We start from the raw sequence: 22,749 nt of genomic DNA on the forward strand, positions 1-22,749 counted from the left end.
ACTGTAAATGGACACGTAAATTCTGATTGATCAATACCTCAGCCATCTCTTAACCAATCCCTAAGCTTCAAAGATGGAGGAAAGTTTATCATGGCGGACCTTATGGGTCAGTATTTGTTCAGTATGACATCTACATACAAAGTTAAGTCTCTAGGTCAAACGGTGCAGCTGATATGAAGGTTTAAATGAGACTGCCTATACCAGCGTCACCTATTGGCCAGTCGGTGATGTTCTTTTTGACCAAGTTACTCATGGCCTTTAGTTTCTGTGTGCCATGTTAGAACAAAAGTTACCAAACCTATGCTTGAGTTATTTGACCATGTCAAGTGGAAAAAAAGATTATCCTAAAAATAACAATACGTTTCACGGCTTTGTTGTGAACCCCTAATTATATTGTGCTTACTGAAGTGAGCTATCCATTCAGACCAGCCTTACTGATTGTACCTCTGTATCAATTACATTTGATTTCAGGTCATATTAGAATATACTCAAATACATATTTATTTGAACTCAGGTCTGCCACACACACACACACACACACACACACACACAGAGAGACTGTTGTGTTCTGTTCCCCGTTCCATATGGTTCTGTGGTTGAAGAATGTTTTGATATGCCTGTGGGAGGGGTGAAGGGAGGGCTTGGCTCATAGAGGAAGGGACTGGTGGAGGTTGTATTGTTTTGGTCTTAGATTTCAACTCCGCCATTCACACACCAGAGACTATCTGCCATGGAGGGTGATGGAAGTTTCAACTGCTGGTTTCAGTATCTCAGGTTAGTTTCTTCCTTTTGCTTTTTTAAGTAGCCCTCTGTTTTTCTCTGATTCTTGGACTGCAGGTTTCAGACAACAGCTTATTTCAGGGTATGCGATTTCAGAACTGTATAATACTGTCTAGAGAACTGCTTTACCATGTTTTATACTTGATAGTTGGTTTGTCTGAGTTGGTAGACAGAATATGTAGTAAACAATGATGGCTGTTCTGTTGACATTGTGGCTATGGTTCAGTGTGTTATGTAACTGAGCAGTGCTGGTCTTGGCACGTGTAGCCCCTATAAAGAGGAAGTTAGGGAAATGACATCAATTCCCTCTCACAATTTGTCCCCACTCACCAGAGGGCAAATTGAACAAAGTAGTGGTGGAGCTTGACTAATGCACTTTCAGCACAGGAATATGAAACACAACATGCAACAATTTTTACGATTTTACTGATTTAAAGTTCATATAAGGAAATCAGTCAATTGAAATAAATAAATTGGGCCCTAATCTATGGATTTCACATAACTGGGCAGGGTCACAGCAATGGGTGGGCCTGGGAGCGCATAGGCCCACCTACTTGGGAGCCAGGCCCACCTATGGCTGTGCCCCTGCCTAGCAAATCAGAATTAGTTTTTTCCCCACAAAAGAGCTTTATTACATACAGAAATACTCCTCAATTTCATCAGCTGTCCGGGTGGCTGGTTTCAGATGAAGCCGGATGTGGAGGTCCTGGGCTGGTGTTGTTACACGTGGTCTGCAGTTGTGAGGCCAGTTGGACGTACTGTCAAATTCTCTAAAACAACGTTGGAGGCAGCTTATGGTAGAGGTCTGGTGGACATTCCTGCAGTCAGCTTTTCAATTGCACGCTCCCTCAACTTGAGACATTTGTGGAGTTGTGTGACAAAACTGCACATTTTAGAGTGGCCTTGTATTGTCCCCAGCACAAGGTGCACCTGTGTAATGATCATGCTGTTTAATCAACTTCATGATATGCCACAGCTGTCAGGTAGATGGATTATCTTGGCAAAGGAGCAATTCTCACTAACAGGGATGTAAACATTTCAGAGAAATATGCTTTGTGTGCATATGGAACATTTCTGGGATCTTATTTCAGCTCATGAAACATGGGACCAACACTTTGCATGTTGCGTTTACATTTCTAGTCAGTGTATATTCAGCATAACTCAAATAGAATGTGTGTGTGTTTTCCACAGTGATGCTGCCCATCACCCTTATAACAGTGCCACTTCATGTGTTGCCTTCATGTCCTGGCACAATCCCTGTCTCCAAAATAGATAACTACCTGGTACTATGTATTCCACCCCACCGGACCATTACGCATAGTGGTTGTGGAAACCATTCAAAACTTGGCTATACAAAAAGCACTTCACGCATAATCAATAATCACAGGTGTACAAGCAATGAAAATCAGAAATTCACACTGACATGTAATGCGTATGAAACAAGTTTTCTGGACATTTCGGCAAAGGGAGTGGGTGGCTTTAGCATGGACCTAGGAAGCCGACGGACAGGAATTCCCTACGCACAGGTAGCTTCCAACCCTGCACCCCTAAAAATAACCTCCCTATCAGCCAATACTGTTGCATACATATGATCTGTAGTAGGCGCACTGTCTGGATGAATGTTTCATATAGCGGCGTTACCAGGAGTAATGGCTGCATGACATTACAAAAATATTGAGACTCACACTCCCAAACCAGCCCCCCCTGAACAACGAGCCCAATGCCTCCTTTAATACTGCTCTTAAATACAAGTAAAACTAAATGCATGCTCTTCAACCGATCGCTGCCTGCACCTGCCCGCCCGTCCAGCATCACTACTCTGGACGGTTCTGACTTAGAATATGTGGACAACTACACATACCTAGGTGTCTGGTTAGACTGTAAACTCTCCTTCCAGAATCACATTAAGCATCTCCAATCCAAAATGTAATCTAGAATTGGCTTCCTATTTCGCAACAAAGCATCCTTCACCCATGCTGCCAGACATACCCTCGTAAAACTGACCATCTTACTGATCCTCGACTTCGATGATGTCATTTACAAATTAGCCTCCAACACTCTACTCAACAAATTGGATGCAGTCTATCTGTGCCATCTGTTTTGTCACCAAAGCCCCATATACTACCCACCACTGTGACCTGTACACTCTCGTTGGCTGTACCTCGCTTCATACTCGTCGCCAAACCCACTGGCTCCAGGTCATTTACAAGACCCTGCTAGGTAAAGTCCCGCCTTATCTCTGCTCGCTGGTCACCATAGCAGCACCCACCCGTAGCATGCGTTCCAGCAGGTATATCTCACTTGTCACCCCCAAAGCCAATTCCTTATTTGGCCGCCTCTCTTTCCAGTTCTCTGCTACCATTGACTGGAACGAACTACAAAAATCTCTGAAACTGGAAACACTTATCTCCCTCACTAGCTTTAAGCACCAGCTGTCAGAGCAGCTCACAGATCACTGCACCTGTACATAGCCCATCTATAAATAGCCCAAACAACTACCGCTTCCCCTACTGTATTTATTTATTTATTTTGCTCCTTTGCACCCCAGTATTTCTACTTTGCACACTCATCTACTGTCAAATCTACCATTACAGTGTTTTAATTGCTATATTGTATTTACTTCGACACCATGGCCTATTTAATGCCTTTACCTCCCTTATCTCACCTCATTTGCTCACATTGTTTATAGACTTATTTTTCTACTGTATTATTGACTGTATGTTTGTGTAACTCCATGTGTTATGTGTCGAACTGCTTTGCTTTATCTTGGCCAGGTCACAGTTGTAAATGAGAACTTGTTCTCAACTTGCCTACCTGGTTAAATAAATAAAAAATACTTCCCAAACAATCGACCATATCATAAAAAAATCACAGGCACATCTTGATCACTGACCCACAACTGAAAAAAAAAAAAAGTTTAAACAACACCTGCTGCTAGTCTTCAGACGCGTCCCCAACATCCGTCACTGCCAAATGGTGGGTAGGTCTGCTCTTCCAACTGCGCCACGTGGCACCTTCCTAGATAATTTACAGATGCGGCCGATGTACCCAGTGTAACTTCACGAATAAATGTATTAGGCCTCCACTCTAACAAAAAATTGTTTATTGGCTGTCCCCATAGGATAACCCTTTTTGGTTCCAGGTTGAACTCTTTAGAGTTCCTTGTAGAAGTCCCTCTGTAGAAAGGGTTCTAAATGGAACTCAAATGGGTTCTACCTAGAACCAAAAAGTGTTCTCCTATAGGGACAGCCGAAAAACCCTTAAGTTCTTGATAACACCTTTTTTTGAAAGAGTGTATATGTTCAATCACAACATCACTTGCAAGGCCATTAAGAGTATCATTAGGCCTACAGGTAAAATAAAATAAAAAGTGGTTTACTTTGTAAAGTGTATTTGTGCTTTATGCTATGTAGGAAAAACGAAATGAGCCCTAAAAACAAGCATAGCAGAGTAATATGAGCACTCTTGATCAGAGGAACCCTGTGGCTGCACATTAATGGAGGCTCATCACATTAGCTCTCTGAGATACATTGGTCTTGAACATGTCAAGGTTCCTAGGAGGTGGGGAGACATTGATACAAGTGTTGTATTGGATACACCGTTTGACCACTATGTTACCAAAAGGTCTTAACTAAGAGTTTCACATCAGACCTTTTCTAAGGTAAAGAGCCTATGGTACATTTATATGTGAAATCATGGATACCAGCTTACCACAGGTCCAGAAGTTATTTTGAAGTAGGTCATGTGTTATTATATCTACGACCACCGCCTGCACGTGATGGTCTTGTGGGCAGGTATTCTAACAGTTTTCAACATAATCATTTTTACTGCAGGTTGGGTTGTAACTGCCCGATTTGGTATTTATGCATGTAATTATTTTGTACCACATGTAACACTGTGATTAGTGATGGCTGATTATCCAGTGAAAGTTATTTTTGTATAGCCATGTTTGAATTGTTTCCACACCTACTATGCACCATGGACCCTATTCCGACTTAGGAAATTATGCCTTTCTTATGCACTTCACAGTAGTTAGTATTCATGTCGGAGCATAACGGGCTTTGCAGGCTTGGTTCCCTTGCTCGTGCTGAATAAATGTAATTCAAACAGTGAAACCCTCCTACTTGCTGGCCAACAGATTTTCTTGTGGAGTTTTCATTCAATTGGGTTAACAGTACATTTATCATCAGCCATCCCTTTCCCTTTCAATAGAATTTTGACAACAGACTACAATAGATCAAAGAACAGGTTCAGAAATAGGGATCAATGAAAGAAAGCCATCTAAATATAGCCTATGCATATTGGTCTCAGTTTCAATGCCAACTGATAAAAATAGTTGGATCCTATAGATTTACAGTGGTTTGATTCATTCATAAAATTGCCACATTCAGTTATTTAACCCATGGTATTGTTAAAGATTAGTGTACACAGAATTAAAATAGGGAGAATAGTGTACAGTAGTAGGCTATATCCTCCTCTATAGCCTGCATTAACCATGGAACTGGGCCAACTGACACAGCCAAGTATTGTGCCATGTGTCGGGTTCAAACTGTTATGGCTTGGTCTACGCGCCGCACCATAACGATTTAACCTGTCTTTTTTACATGCATTTTTGATATTATGAACTGTTACTAATGATCCACAGTAACAATCACATGGCCATGACAGTGTTTTACAAAGGAATTAAATGAAACAATGTAATTAAATTGAATGATAATGTAGGCTATACCAACTGAAGGGAACAAAAAGTAAATTTGGCAGTTGAATATGTGTTATTAGGCCTACTTCAGGGTCGATACTGATCGTGGCTAATATTTAACATGATAGAAATAGGAATCAGAGAGAGTCGGTGTAGCCTCAAGTTAAGACATTCAAGAGCTCCCATCCCTGTAAGTTAGAAGGCTGTAAGATTTTTCATTCTGCATAATGGCACAACATTTTATAAACTTCACTGTGGAAAAGGTGACATGTTGATATGCTTCAGTTTGCCACCATGTGACTGGTTTCACATTTGTCACCAGCGATCATATGGTCAAATAGATCTAAAACAACTGTCATTAATATTTTCAATCCCCTTACCTAAACAGATTACTCATTTACCTAGCTCTTATTAATAGCTCTTATCAAGTTGTAAATTACAGTGCGTGGAGAATGCTGTTATCGGGAAGAAAATAGATGCTTTTCCCACTTGCACTTGGAACCGGCAGGTTGGCTCAACCTTAATCATGGTTTCCTCTTCATAAAGGTGGTGGAGTTATGAGGGAATTAAGTCAAGGTCAGAATGTCATATCTGTAGACACATTTCCACTACATCTTCATTTTTTCAATCTCCTCCCCTGATTGAATAGTAGGTGAATAGCATGCTATTCTCATGCTTAAGTTCAGAATATGCATAGAGAGAAAAGTGCATGAAAAGGGAATGAAGTTCCATTTACATGTACTTAAATGGGGTTGGAATCGGGGGTGTTTAATGGTCATGTGGGGTGGAATATGTCCTTTTGACCTGACGATGAAGATGTGGATCGAAACATTATCAATAAAGGTGGTAATATGGGGGCATATTCTGTGTCTTTTCATGGGCCTTTTTGTTAATTTCTACAATTGATGCGACGTGGGAATCATGCACACACACACACACACACACAGGCCCCGTGGTCTCCTGATCCCAAGTTAACTAATTTCAACTGGGTGTACTCACGTACAGTACCAGTCAAAAACGTTGGACACACCTACTAATTCAAGGGTTCTTTATTTTTACTATTTTCAACATTGTAGAATATTAGGGAAGACATCAAAACTATGAAATAACAGTGTTAAACAAATCAAAATATATTTTATTATTGAGGTTCTTCAAAGTAGCCACCCTTTGCATTGACAGCTTTGCACACTTGGCATTCTCTCAACCAGCTTCATGAGGTAGTCACCTGGAATGCATTTCAATTAACAGGTGTGCCTTGTTAATTTGTGTTGTTTCTTTCCTTAATGTGTTTGAGCCAATCAGTTGTGTTGTGACAAGGTAGGGGTGGTATACAGAAGATAGCCCTAGACCAAGCCCATATTATGGCAAGAACAGCTCAAATAAGCAAAGAGAAACAACAGTCCATCATTACTTTAAGACATGAAGGTCAGTCAATACAGAACTTTGAAAGTTTCTCCAAGTGCAGTCTCAAAAACCATAAAGTGCTATGATGAAACTGGCTCTCATGAGGAACGCACAAGAAAGAAAGACCCAGAGTTAATTCTGCTGCAGAGGATAAGTTCATTAGAGTTACCAGCCTAAATAAATGCTTCAGAGTTCACGTAACAGACACATCTCAACATCAACTGTTCATTAGAGACTGCGTGAATCAGGCTTTCATGGTCAAATTGCTGCAAAGAAACCACTACTAAAGGACACCAATAAGAAGAGACTGGCTTGGGCCAAGAAACATGAGCAATGGACATTAGACCGGTGAAAATATGTCCTTTTGGTCTGATGAGTACAAATTTGAACTGTTTGGTTCCAACCGCTGTGTCTTTGTGAGACGCAGAGTAGGTGAGCGGAATATCTCTGCATGTGTGGTTCCCACCGTGAAGCATGGAGGAGGAGGTGTGGGGGTGCTTTGCTGGTGACACTGTCAGTGATTTATTTAGAATTTAAGGCACACTTAACCAGCATGGCTACCACAGCATTCTGCAGCAATACGCCATCCCATCTGGTTTGCACATAGTCCCACAATCATTTGTTTTTCAACAAGACAATGACCCAACACACACCTCCAAGCTGTGTAAGGGCTATTTGGCCAAGAAGGAGAGGGATGGAGTGCTGCATCAGATGACCTGGCCTCCACAATCACCCGACCTCAACCCAATTGAGATGGTTTGGGATGAGTCGGACCGCGGAGTGAAGAAAAAGCAGCCAACAAGTGCTCAGCATATGTGGGAACTCCTTCAAGACTGTTGGAAAAGCATTCCAGGTGAAGCTGGTTGAGAGAATGCCAAGAGTGTGCAACGGTGTCAAGGCAAAGGTGGCTACTTTGAAGAATCTCAAATATAAAATATATTTTGGTTACTACATGATTCCATATGTGTTATTTCATAGTTTTGTTGTCTTCACTATTATTCTACAATGTAGAAAAAAGTTTTTAAAAAAATAAGAAAACCCCTTGAATGAGTAGGTGTCCAAACTTTTGACTGGTACTGTACGACAGTTGTTAGAAGGATAGTTGCCTTTTATAAATACTGCTAGTAAAGCACATCCGATAAGGTCATCATAGGCTTAGCCTACCATTACGCACAGATTTGCTCCTCCCTATTCTGAACGTTCCTTTCGTCATAATAGCCTAGGCATAGCTGTTAGACTCGCTAAGTTACTAGGCTATGAAAGCGTTCTACGCAGCAGAACACATTTTGACAGCAGACTTAACCCTCAGGTCTCTTCGTAAAGAGTTTCTTAATTTGGGTGTGTTGCTTGTAACGTACCATGGCCGTTAGTGTAGCATGTCGTTGCCAGAGGCAAACTTGGTGTGTGTGCGTGCGTGCATGGTACCGTCCACTTGAACCACATATACTATACAGTGCATTCAGAAAGTATTCAGACCTCTTGACTTTTTCCAAATTTTGATCCGTTACAGCCTTATTCTAAAATGGATTTTAAAAACTCAATCTAAACACACTACCCCATAAGGACAAGCGAAAACAGCTTTTTAGACATTTTTGGAAATGTATTACAAATAAAAAAACTATACCTTGTTTACATAAGTATTCAGACCCTTTTGCTATGAGACAAAAAATTTCGCTCCGGTGCATCCGGTTTCCATTGATCATCCTTGAGATGTTTCTACAACCTTGATTACCATCATGTGGAACTGGAATAGTACGAACTACTTATTTTCCTTGTTTGGGAAACGTGTGGTTGAGACAAAAATATAATGATAAAAAGCCCCTTAAAACCAACTTCTCATTTGGAAATCAGCCTACGTGGCATTGATATGAGTCAAAAACACTTATTCTGTCAAACTTCACTACAAAGTGTAAATATGACCGAATACATGACCGAATACAAACAGTGTAGCTATTCCCTCCGCAAGGCAATCAAACAAGCTAAGTGCCAGTATAGAGACAAAGTAGAGTCGCAATTCAACAGCTCAGACACAAGCGGTATATACGTGGCAGGGTCTACAGTCAATCACGGATTACAAAAAGAAAACCAGCCCTGTCGCGGACCAGGATGTCTTGCTCCCAGACAGACTAAATAACTTTTTTGCTCGCTTTGAGGACAATACAGTGCCACTGACACGGCCCGCTACCAAAACCTGCGGGCTCTCCTTCACCACGGCCAACGTGTGTAAAACATTTAAACGTGTTAACCTTCGCAAGGCTGCCGGCCCAGACGGCATTCCCAGCCGCGTCCTCAGAGCATGTGCAGACCAGCTGGCTGGTGTGTTGACGGACATATTCAATCAATCCTTATCCCAGTCTGCTGTTCCCACATGCTTCAAGAGGGCCACCATTGTTCCTGTTCCCAAGAAAGCTAATGTAACTGAGCTAAATTACTACCGCCCCGTAGTACTCACTTCAGTCATCATGAAGTGCTTTGAGAGACTAGTCAAGGACCATATCACCTCCACCCTACCTGACACCCTAGACCCACTCCAATTTGCTTACCGACCCAATAGGTCCACAGACGACGCAATCGCAACCACACTGCACACTGCCCTAACCCATCTGGACAAGAGGAATACCTATGTGAGAATGCTGTTCATCGGCTACAGCTCAGCATTTAACACCATAGTACCCTCCAAACTCGTCATCAGCTCGAGACCCTGGGTGTCGACCCCACCCTGTGCAACTGGGTACTGGACTTCCTGACGGGCCGCCCCCAGGTGGTGAGGGTAGGTAACAACATCTCCACCCCGCTGATCCTCAACACTGGGGCCCCACAAGGGTGCGTTCTGAGCCCTCTCCTGTACTCCCTGTTCACCCACGACTGCGTGGCCATGCACGCCTCCAACTCAATCATCAAGTTTGTGGACGACACTACAGTGGTAGGCTTGATTACCAACAACAATGAGACGGCCTACAGGGAGGAGGTGAGGGCCCTCGGAGTGTGGTGTCAGGAAAATAACCTCACACTCACTAAAACAAAGGAGATGATTGTGGATTTCAGGAAACAGCAGAGGGAGCACCCCCCTATCCACATCGACGGGACAGTAGTGGAGAGGGTAATAAGTTTTAAGATCCTCGGCATACACATCACGGACAAACTGAATTGGTCCACCCACACAGACAGCGTTGTGAAGAAGGCGCAGCAGCGCCTCTTCAACCTCAGGAGGCTGAAGAAATTCGGCTTGTCACCAAAAGCACTCACAAACTTCTACAGATGCACAATCGAGAGCATCCTGTCGGGCTGTATCACCGCCTGGTACGGCAACTGCTCCGCCCACAACCGTAAAGCTCTCCAGAGGGTAGTGAGGTCTGCACAACGCATCACCGGGGGCAAACTACCTGCCCTCCAGGACACCTACACCACCCGATGTCACAGGAAGGCCATAAAGATCATCAAGGACAACAACCACCCGAGCCACTGCCTGTTCACCCCGCTATCATCCAGAAGGCAAGGTCAGTACAGGTGCATCAAAGCAGGGACCGAGAGACTGAAAAACAGCTTCTATCTCAAGGCCATCAGACTGTTAAACAGCCACCACTAACATTTAGTGGCTGCTGCCAACATACTGACTCAACTCCAGCCACTTTAATAATGGGAATTGATGGAAATGTATGTAAAAATGTATCACTCGCCACTTTAAACAATGCCACTTAATATAATGTTTACATACCCTACATTACTCATCTCGTATGTATATGTATATACTGTACTCTATATCATCTACTGCATCTTGCCATCTTTATGTAATACATGTATCACTAGCTACTTTAAACTATGCCACTTTATGTTTTTTTTATTTTTTTCAGGGATGGATCAGCTTAATATTGCGGAAAGAATGTTGCTTCCAATGTAAATGTCTGCATCATTTCCAATCCCCCATATTTTTTTGGGTAAATATATATATATATATCCATACACGTATGCATACATATACATATCTATATATACATATATAGACATACATACTTTTTTAAAGAATATACCTTTATTATTATTCCCCGCAAACCCTACCACCGTTCCCCCAATTGGAGTAAACTAATAAACACTTCTGCTTTTACCTTCAATTTATACATCTTATACACATTTTACAGACGCCGTCTACTTTACAATAGTTCTCTCTTGTTTGTTCTTAGTCATTCCTCAATTTCTGATGTCCATCGAGTTTGATTTCCACTTCCACAGTTAGTGCTATTTCACAAAAGCTCCGAACCTATACACATTTCACAGATCCCGTATGCCCTACATTGTTTATCTTATTAGTCCCACCCTTCATCTCCACTCAACCCTTCCCATCTATCTTCCAACATCATCCATTTTGGATTTTTATTTGCCATATATTTTTCAACTGTGCTGTGATGCTTCACAAAAGATTTGAACCTTCCTATTCTCATAGCTTCTACAGATTGTAAATTAAAAATAAACATTTTTGCTAAAATAATTATTATATTATTGATTGATTGACTATGGCTTTTCAAATCCCCCAGTGTTGCCATCTGTAGCGTTAGTTCTAGGCAAATGTTGCAATTCTTCAGCCATTCCTGGACCTGTGACCAAAAACGAGCTACATATGGACAATACCAAAATAAATGGTCTAATGACTCTGCCTCCTCACAGCAGAATCTGCAAAACTGGGAAGATTGTATCCCCCATATATATAACATTCTATTAGTTGCAAGAATTTTGTACAATAATTTAAATTGAAAAATTCGAAGTTTTGAATCCGGCATTGTTTTGCGTATCAATTCATAAACCATGTGCCATGGAATGGGTAAATCGGAAATCTCTTCCCAACTATTTTGCAATTTATATGGCACAGCTGTCAGTTTTTTGGTCCTTAAATGAAATTGGTATATGTTTTTATTTATCACACTTTTCTTTAACCATTTATGTTCTTTAACGCAGGGCCGACATACAAGTTCCTTACTTTTTCCCCTTCTACTTGCCTCTTCCATTTTTGTGGCAATGCTGCAATTAATTGGTTGTAATTTTGGGTAGAGCAGACATTTCCATATGTCTGTGTTAGCTGCATGTGTGACATAACTCCACCAGTCCTATTTATGAAATCATTCACTAAAATTATACATTTTTTAAACATTTCTTCGATAAATACTGTTTTTTTTTATCAATTAGTATATTTGAATTTAACCATAATATTTGTTGTACTATTTGTTCCGTCCTTTCAGGTGGATTAAACTGAAATTGCAACCAACTTTCTAAGGCTTGTTTAAAAAATAAAGCTATTTTGGAGATGATTTCCTTTTCAACCAACCGAAAGTGAGCAGGTGTAATCTGAATAAAGGGGAAAAGGCCCTTCCTTAATATAGCATGAGACATTCGTACCAATTGACTAGAGAACCAGTTTGGATTTAAGTATAACTGTTGTATGACTGATGCCTTTAGTGAGAGGTCTAATGCTTGAATATTTAATAATTTCTGCCCACCGAATTCATATTCGTTATATAAATAGGCCCTTCTAATTTTATCTGGCTTGCCGTTCCAAATAAAATTGAATATTTTTTGTTCATATAATTTAAAAAGCAGGTCACTAGGTGTAGGCAAAACCATAAGCAAATAGGTAAACTGTGATATAACTAATCAGGGTGATTTTTCCACAAATAGACAGGTATTTTCCTTTCCATGGTAGCAAGATCTTATCTATTTTTGCTAACTTTCTATAAAAATGTATTGAAGTGAGAACATTTCTTTCTTTTGGTATTTGTATACCGAGTATGTCCACATCTCCGTCAGACCATTTAATTGGTAAACTACATGGTAATGTAAAATGTGCATTTTTTAGTGATCCAATACGTAATATGGTACATTTATCATAATTTGGTTTTAATCCAGAGAGGATAGCAAAAGTATCCAGATCCTCTAAGAGGCCGTGGAGAGACTCTAATTGTGGTTTTAAAAGAAAACATGAATCATTAGCGTACAATGACACCTTAGTTTTTAAGCCACGGATTTCTAATCCCTTAATATTATTGTTTGATCTAATCTTAGCAGCTAACATTTCGATGGCAATAATAAATAGATATGCCGATAGTGGACAACCTTGTTTTACTCCTCTAGATAGTTGAAAACTTTCTGAGATGTAGCCATTATTTACTATTTTACACCTAGGGTTACTATACATAACCTTAACCCATCATTTGGTGAATCATGCGTGACTCCATCATTTGTAACAAGTTTTAATACATTTTTTTTGGTAGCATTTCTATATTGTAGATTGAAAAAGAATTTGGTGCATTTTTCCCCATATTCCATCCAGTTCGCTTTATTTTTATAATATATTACACTGGATCTTTCTTGAATAAGTTCCTCCATTTCTTTTTGTTTTTCCTCTAACTTATTCTGTGTCTCTATGGTACCGTTTTTATTGCTATCTAACTGTACTGTTAGTCCTTCAATTTCCTTTGTTAATATGGATTCTTTTGACCTAAATTGCTTTTGTTTTATAGATGAGTACTGAATTGCATTGCCTCTAAAGGCACACTTAAGTGTCCCACACAATAAGGGGATCTGCTGTACCTATGTTATGTCTGAAAAAGTCAGTTATAAAATCTTCTGTCCTAGTTCTAAACAATTTATCATCTAGTAGACTTTGATAAAATTTCCAATTTCCTCGCCCACGCGGAAATTCTGTAAGAGTAATATATATGCCAATTATGTGATGATGCGACCGCATTCTGTCCCCTATCAACACTTTTTAAACTTTTGGTGCCAGAGAGAATGGTATAAGAAAGTAGTCAAGACGACTAGCTTGATTAAGCCTCCGCCATGTATATCTCACTAGGTCAGGGTATTTAAGTCTCCATATATCCACTAATTCCAATGTATCCATGACATTCATGATTTCCTTAAGTGCCTGAGGGTGATAGTTTGTAGTGTGATTTCCTTTCCGGTCCATAGAGGTATTTAAGACCGTATTAAAATCTCCCACCATAATAATAGAGTCTAGTGTTGCTTGTAGAGTTGATAAATTCTTATATATATTTTCAAAAAAGCTTGGATCATCATTATTCGGACCGTATAGATTAATAAGCCATATCTGTTTAATTCTATCTGACAATTTGCACATTTGGATCAAAATTATTGTTAATTAAAACGATCACCCCTTTTTGAATTTCTTTGCCCATGGGAGAAGTATATTTCACCCCCCCAGTTCTTTTTCCACAAAACTTAATCTAAAACTGTTGAATGGGTTTCCTGTAAACAATAGATAATATATTCCTTCTCTTTTAGCCAGGTAAATACTGATTGTCTTTTCTTATTATCTGCTAGGCCATTACAATTGTAACTGGCTATACTTATTTCACCACCTATCATAATGAGACACAACTTTCAATTCTTCTTATCGAATTATATGTTTGTAAACGTACCATTAAAAAGTAACATGATGATTGAGTGTCTGTATAGCTGTACCATGATATTTGCATTTCTACTAAGTAAACCTCCAATTGGTCCCTTCTATTCCACCCGCTAAAAGCCCTCATCCCGAGTTGGGTTGTCATCCCAATGCCCGGCAGACCACCCTCGACCCCCTGCAGACCACCCTCGACCCCCTGTATCCCATAGCCCTGAACCGACTGGGATCCATCCTTTGAAAAGAGCACACAGTGCCATTTACCGAATTGAAGTAGATTAACTGCCAAATGCATTTCCATCGCCCTCATCTCGATTTGTATTATATATAGCTGTGGATCATCCTCTATTGTCCCTAACATATTTTACTCCTTCGCAACAGTTGTGGGATACACACATACACCCACACTCACTCAACCCATACCTCCACACAACCATAAGCTCACTTACTCAACAATTGCACCAAACCAGAGCCCAACTCAGGATAGGTCTTGATTTACAAATGCACTTGCAGTTGCAGCTGCATGAGGCCTGCAAGACCGCGCAAAAAATAGGCAAAACATGAGAGATTTTATTTACCATTGTCACATCCTAGATGATGGAGGTCAAATGTACACCTTTTCCCTTCAACACCCACAATACGGTCACCCGTATTGACCATATTCCCAAGCATCTCTATGCAGTCCGACTTTGATTTTGTGCCACTAGGGTCACAATAATATGCCCCTCTCCGAATGTCCGAGTGTGACCCCCTCCCCATGGGTTACTGCAGCTAGTGTTGCCAGCACTGCCACTGCCTGGGTTGGGGCACCCCACTGGAATCCCCACCGGCTAGGTACAAGGTCATCAAGGTTCTCATTAGCAGTTTTGAGAATTTCCTTGTGTAGTATGCTCTCCCTTTAGGGGGCTTTGGCTTTGCAGGACCAACCCTGCCAAGCAGGCTCAGAATCTTGAGGGGGCAGTGCTGCTCTTGGTCTCTGACCTCATTTTGGCTGCATACAGACCGCTTACAGCATGCACATAAAACAGTTAGGGACTTCTCCTTAGTATCTGGGTCATTCAGGTGGGTGTCTAGGGTATGGACCGTACTATTAAAACAGGATCATAAATAAATAGATACAATTTATTTAAAAAATGTAGTTCCCCATGATAGGACAACAACAAATCAAATGTATCATTTATTTTAAAACTGTTCCACCATGATAGGACAATAAATAAATAAGACTTTTTTTTTTTTTCACCTTTATTTAACCAGGTAGGCTAGTTGAGAACAAGTTCTCATTTGCAACTGCGACCTGGCCAAGATAAAGCATAGCAGTGTGAACAGACAACAACACAGAGTTACACATGGAGTAAACAATAAACAAGTCAATAACATGGTAGAAAAAAAGATAATCTATATACAATGTGTGCAAAAGGCATGAGGAGGTAGGCAATAAATCGAATAATTACAATTTAGCAGATTAACACTGGAGTGATAAATCCTCAGATGATCATGTGCATAATTCATTATCATCTGAACAACATTGAAAGCCCTCTCATACACTTTATGTTTATATACCCTACATTACTCATCTCATATGTATATACTGTACTCTATACCATCTACTGCATCTTGCATATGCCGTTCTGTACCATCACTCATTCATATATCTTTATGTACATATTCTTTATCCCTTTACACTTGTGTGTATAAGGTAGTAGTTGTGGAATTGTTAGATTACTCGTTGGTTATTACTGCATTGTCGGAACTAGAAGCACAAGCATTTCGCTACACTCGCATTAACATCTGCTAACCATGTGTATGTGACAAATAAAATTTGATTTGATAAATAATTATTGTCATAAAGTCAGTCTGGTCCAAAGCAGAGTTTTGTACATGAGTAAGTCACAACGTAAATGAACGTTGGGTTCATTTCAATCCTGCTCACAGCTGTCAGCACACAAGTAATCATACATTCAGAGTCCAGCTGCACGCAAGCCAATTGTAATGCCTGCGGTAATTAGGGACCATGAGACAATACTGTATGTTAAAATTCTATTGGTTCCAAATTTCAATGACTTAACCTCAAACTAACTAAATTGTAGATATTCATATACAAATATTGAAAGCATTTAATGAGAACTAAAAGGTGTCCAACCTGAAAATATTGTCTAATTTACATTGTGTAATTAATTTACTGATGGTCCCTAACTAGCCCCGGAGATATGCTATCAAAAGTCAAACCAAGTTTGCTACGGTAGCACAACAGCCAGCTGAAGCTAATTGGCGAAATAATTTGGCTAACTCTTCCCACCTGCAAACACCCTCACACACATGAGACATCTGCATCAAACCACACCCCAAAATCAACTCAAGCTGTAAAACAGTGGTCTGGTCCAGAAACGAACCCTAGAGTGTAATACAGCAATCTGCCAACAGATCTTTGCTTAGCACGATAGCCTCTTTCAACAAACCTTTATTATCCACATTGCTGGTTACTTTGTGAGATGCAGAGTAGGTGAGCGGATTATCTCCTTTATCTACTTTACAAAAGTAGTGCCATCAACAACAACTTTCAGTGTGACACAGGATCAATACTATGTTTGTTTAAGGACAAATTATGATACAGGTTTAAGGGTTGTGAACTTAGTCGCTGTAACATTTCTGATATCAGTGACAACTTCAACAGGGAAGCTGTATTTACACTGAAAAGAGAGGTGGGGGGGGGGGGGGGCATGTAATCAATAATGGCACCACTATCTGTAGTATTTTGTTTTCTCTCTTGTCCAGCTATTTTAGACCTCAGGAAGCAATTTGTGAGTTTGTTTACTTGACTGCAGTGCTGCTAAAGGCTGAGTGTTGCATTCCAGTCGGTCTTGGTTAGCTAGCTACAGGGCCTTCAAAGTATTTACACCCCGTGACTTTTTCCACATTTTGTTGTTTTACAGCCTGAATTTAAGGTGGATTAAATAGAGATTTTGTGTTACTGGCCTACACACAATACCCCATAATGTCAAAGTGGAATTATGTTTTTAAAATGTATAAAAAAAATGAAAAGCTGAAATGTCTTGAGTCATTCAAACCCTTTTTGTTATTACAATCCTAAATAAGTCCTGAATACAAAGTGTTATTTTTGGGGCAAATCGAACAACACATCACTGTGTACCACTCTTCATATTTTCAAGTATGGTGGTGGCTGCATCATGTTATGGGTATGCTTGTAATCGGCAAGGACTAGTGAGTTTTTGGGGGGATAAAAAGAAATGGAATAGAATTAAGCACAGACAAAATCCTAGAAGAAAACCTGGTTCAGTCTGCATTTCAACAGACACTGGGAGACAAATTCACCTTTCAGCAGGATAATAAACTAAAACAAGGCCAATGATACACTGGAGTTGCTTACCAAGACAACATTGAATGTTCTTGAGTGGCCTAGTTAGATTTTCAAGCCGATATAAGACAAAACTATGGCAAGACTTGAAAATGGTTGTCTAGCGATGATCAACAACCAACTTGACACAGCTTGAATAATTTTTAAAAGAATAATGTGCCAATATTGTAATATCTAGGTGTGTAAAGCGCTTAGACTTTCCCAGAAAGACTCACAGCTGTAATTGCTGCCAAAGGTGATTCTAACATTTTATTGACTCAGGGGATTGAATATTTATCTAATCAAGATATGTTAGTGTTATATGTTTCATATACAGTACCAGTCAAAAGTTCGGACACACCTACTCATTCAAGGGTTTTTCTTTATTTGTACTATTTTCTACTTTGTAGAATAATAGTGAAGACATCAACATTTTGAAATGGCACATATGGAATCATGTAGTAACCAAGAAAGTGTTAAACAATTCAAAATATATTTGAGATTCTTCAAAGTAGCCACCCTTTTTGTATTGATGTCAGCTTTGCACACTCTTGGCATTCTCTCAACCAGCTTCATGAGGTAGTCACCTGGAATGCATTTCAATTAACATGTGTGCCTTGTTAATTTGTGGAATTCCTTTCCTTCTTAATTCGTTTGAGCCAATCAGTTGTGTTGTGACAAGGTAGGGGTGATATACAGAAGATATCCCTATTTGGTAAAAGACCAAGTCCATATTATGGCAAGAACAGCTCAAATAAGCAAAGAGAAATGACAGTCCATCATTACTTTAAGACATGAATGTCAGTCAATCCGGAACATTTCTAGAACTTTGAGGGTTTCTTCAAGTACAGTCACAAAAACCATCAAGCACGATGATGAAACTGGCTCTCATGAGGACCGCCACAGGAAAGGAAGACCCAGAGTTGCAAGCAAGCCTACATTGAGCAGAAAACGGACAGCTGAATTTCTAACGTTTTTAGTCAGATAATGTTACAATTTCCTATTTTCACACCTTTCGGGAAAGATTGTGTTGTCCTGCAAACAATTCACAGATTTAAAAAGATGATTTGCAACATTTCTCATCAGCTGGCTAGCAGATCACCAATTAAATTGGTACATTAAATAGTACTTGCAAAACACCAGTCTCAATGTCAACAGTGAAGAGGCAACTCTGGGATGCTGGCCTTCTAGGCGGAGTTGCAAAGAAAAAGCCATATCTCAGACTGGCCAATAAAATAAAATAAAAAGATTAAGATGGGCAAAGGGCAAAAGAACACACACACTGGACAGAGGAACTCTGCCTAGAAGGCTAGCATCCCGGAGTCGTCTCTTCACTGTTGACATTGAGACTTGTGTTTTGTGGGTACTATTTAATGAAGCTGCCAGTTGAGGACTTGTGAGGCGTCTGTTTCTCAAACTAGACACTCTAATTTACTTGTCCTCTTGCTCAGTTGTGCACCGGCGCCTCCCTCTTCTCTTTCTATTCTGGTTAGAGCCAGTTTGCGTTGTTCTGTAAAGGGAGTAGTACACAGCGTTGTACGAGATCTTCAGTTTCTTGCCAATTTCTCAAAACAAGAATAGACTGACGAGTTTCAGAAGAAAGTTCTTTGTTACTGGCCATTTTGAGCCTGTAATCGAACCCACAAATGCTGATGCTCCAGATACTCAACTAGTCTAAAGATGGCCAGTTTTATTGCTTATTTAATCAGCACAACAGTTTCAGCTGTGCTAACATAATTGCAAAAAGGGGTTTCTAATGATCAATTAGCCTTTTTTTAAATGATCAACTTGGATTAGCTAACACAACATGCCATTGGAACACAGGAGTGATGGTTGCTGATAATGGGCTTCTGTACGCCTATGTAGATATTCCATAAAGAATCTGCCGTTTCCAGCTACAATAGTCATTTACAACATTAATGTCTACAGTGTATTTCTGATCAATTTGATGTTGTTTTAATAGACAAAAAATGTGCTTCTCTTTCAAAAACAAGGACATTTCTAAGTGAACGGTAGTGTACCGTTTTGAACGGTAGTGTATGTCATAGCTGACACCCCATTCTTTTTGCAGACATTTTTTTATCTTAATTCGGAGGGGATACAGTATTTAAGAGTTTTTGGACAACATGTTCGCATGAAAACCTGAGGGAGATTTTATCGTAACTCCATTACCAAAGTTTGCATTGGCACAGTTCTTCCACTAAATTAGTTTTAGTACATTTTTATTTTCGAATTGTTTAAAGTAGTCCTTTTGCATAGAATTGTATGGTTTGTTCAACTTTGAAATCATAGTTTTTTTTGTTTGGTATGAGTCAAAGCATAATTCCATTACCTTGGAATTACCCCTGTATTGTTTAGTGTTTGATCATTCTCGGTACTGAACTTTATATTGTTTTATTGTGCCCCTTCATGTCACTTTTCAATAATATAGGCAGATATTCTGTAAGTCTGGCTTCTAATTTATTTATCATGTGATCATTTTGAACTGAAAACGAAAACCCATATCCAGGTTCCTTTTAACTGACTGCAGTTCAAAATGTAAAAAGTCACTTGCACATCTGAGCTATCTTGTTGCAGGTACATGGTAACAAAGAGAACTTTAAAGAAAAGAGAAACCTGCACACTGCTCTTGTTAGTATCACAGTTTTTTTTATTGAAGCTTACGTGTCAGCCTAACTGAGTGCAGTTAGTATTGTTTCCATTATCATATATTTTTCATATGAACTTGGTCCATGTGAACATTTTGGTGGTTGGGCACAATGGAGAGATGGTAAAATGCTCTGCCACTGCTGATAGGATTAAGCTTGTGTAACTAGGCTATGTATTTTTGCTGATAACACATTAACCTTTGATTGTCTCTGTGGTCTGGGAGCATTGTTTATACGTGCAGTACCAGACATGTCTGAGGCACCTCTGTAGGTAACTGAGAGGATTAGCATGTGTGTTGTATTGCAGCCTGTCAGATTGTCGCCGAGTTGAAACATTTGTCTGTCGCGGTTGACTGAACACCTTGCGTAGGATATGGCTGACAAAATGTTTGGCTTACAGAGAAGGTAAGACATGCACTTGTGACCTGATCAGTGACAGCACAACCATTACCTTCTGTATAGACTGAACTTTGGCTGATTTGCTGTGAAGGTCCAATGCTGCTGTTTCCTCCTTGTTTTGGGTTTGGCCTGTGAGTCCGATGTTGGTGAACTTGCTTGCTGGATGAGAATGTTCTTCTAGAAGTCCTACATCCTAATTTACCGGGACCTACTTTACATGATGTAGAGATTTGTCCCAACACAGAAATGACTGATTGCAGTTGCTTGACGTTTTACTTGAGTTGTACGAATGAAATATTAATAAAAAGCGTGAGGCATTGATGCATGTGTGCTCTTGGACAACCACTTGTATGTTTTCTCTTTCCAGGCCTAGCATGTCTCACCCACATCTGGTGAAGAAGGGTCGCGAGCACCGAAAAATTGAGCTGCAAAGACACTTCACCGTGGCCTCGCCGGCTGAGTTTGTCACCCGCTTTGGAGGAAACCGTGTGATAGATAAGGTAAGATATCCCTCCCTCCCTGTCTGTGCCTTTTTTGGATGCGTGTCACTAAATGTCTGTCTCTCTTGACTAAACTCATCAAGCTACGAGCAACAGACAACAAAATAGTGTCAAATGTTGAGTTGAGTACTGTTTACTTTCTTCTCTTTTTTTTCTTTCTCTCTCTCTCTCTTTTTGTCTCTCTCCCACTTTTTCTCTTTCACAAGGTGCTGATAGCTAATAATGGCATAGCGGCGGTCAAATGTATGCGTTCCATCCGCCGTTGGTCCTATGAGATGTTCCGGAATGAGAGGACCATCCGTTTTGTGGTGATGGTCACCCCCGAGGACCTGAAAGCGAACGCAGGTCAGTGAAACATGTTTTAGCAGGTCATCACCAACAGCTCCAGATGGTTGTTCCTCATTGTGTCTCTTGGCACATCTGTAGATAAAGTCGACAGCGAGTCACTCAATTACTCAAAAGAAATGCTTTCTGTGTGAACTTCTCATGAATAACTAATGTGACTGTATGTGTGTGACTCTTCTATAGAGTATATCAAAATGGCGGACCACTATGTACCCGTACCCGGCGGCGCCAACAACAACAACTATGCCAACGTAGAGTTGATAGTGGACATCGCCAAGAGGATCCCTGTACAGGTCAGACGGTGCTCCTCCATCTCCACTCTCACCCACAGGAGAATTCGTTTTTGCTTAGAAGGGACATTACCATTCCCAAATCAAGTCACAATGTTCTACAATGGATGGACCGGCGGCCATATTAAGTGCATCGATGAATGTTGCTGTCAAATTGGTCTGAGAGGCTTTGTCCCTTCTAGTACTTATATTTTCATGGCTCCGACTCTGATCTCGGTTTTCTTATTGTTCACAGGCGGTCTGGGTTGGATGGGGTCACGCCTCTGAGAACCCCAAACTGCCTGAGCTCTTGGACAAGAACGGAATCTCCTTCTTAGGTACAGTCCGGCATGAAGCCGTTTGTGGATTATTGGATGGTTAACTCGCGTTACAACACAAGCACCATTCATTGTGGTGTGTTGATGTAGATATGTTTTTTTATTTTTTATTTTTTGCGTGTGTCTCAGGGCCATCCAGTAAGGCCATGTGGGCCCTGGGTGATAAGGTGGCCTCCTCCATCGTGGCCCAGAGCGCAGACATCCCCACCCTGCCCTGGAGTGGATCAGGTGATATACCCCCTACCCACACACTTACCCCCAGACCTCCCCCATCCATCCATCCTTGCATCTTAACCCCTTCCCCACACCCCCAATCTGGTATTACAAAAGACTTACAAGACAGTATTAGGACTCTGACTGGGTGACTGACTGTTGTGTTTTAACACTAGCGGTTTTGAAGATGATTCTGTTCTATTCTATACTCTGTCATAAGTGTATTTGTTCTGAGCTAGGTCTCATGTAATTTTCTTTTGCGTGTGCTGTAGGTCTGAGAGTAGACTGGACTGAGGAGGACCAGAGGCTCGGCCATGTGATCAGCGTGCCTCCAGAGGTCTACGTGCACGGCTGCGTGCGTGATGTTGACGATGGACTTGCGGTAAGCATC

The 22,749-nt window shown here is 40.5% G+C and overlaps 1 protein-coding gene across 3 annotated transcripts in view; it reads left to right on the forward strand.

Annotated features, from left to right (window-relative positions):
* LOC129853175 (acetyl-CoA carboxylase 2-like) overlaps positions 1 to 22,749 on the forward strand; it is a 67,393-nt gene that overhangs the window by 13,084 nt on the left and 31,560 nt on the right. For 2 of the 3 annotated variants that reach the window (XM_055918924.1, XM_055918925.1), the window contains exons 3-8: positions 21,061 to 21,193; positions 21,400 to 21,538; positions 21,722 to 21,831; positions 22,064 to 22,145; positions 22,275 to 22,373; positions 22,631 to 22,740. In XM_055918924.1, the coding sequence (XP_055774899.1) occupies positions 21,061 to 21,193; positions 21,400 to 21,538; positions 21,722 to 21,831; positions 22,064 to 22,145; positions 22,275 to 22,373; positions 22,631 to 22,740 (673 nt within the window). Of the gene's footprint in view, positions 1 to 679; positions 775 to 21,060; positions 21,194 to 21,399; positions 21,539 to 21,721; positions 21,832 to 22,063; positions 22,146 to 22,274; positions 22,374 to 22,630; positions 22,741 to 22,749 lie in introns of those variants that run through there. The other variant, XM_055918926.1, reaches the window with a different exon arrangement.

The sequence above is a fragment of the Salvelinus fontinalis genome, chromosome 4 (genome assembly GCF_029448725.1).
Source record: "Salvelinus fontinalis isolate EN_2023a chromosome 4, ASM2944872v1, whole genome shotgun sequence".
Taxonomy (NCBI): domain Eukaryota; kingdom Metazoa; phylum Chordata; class Actinopteri; order Salmoniformes; family Salmonidae; genus Salvelinus; species Salvelinus fontinalis.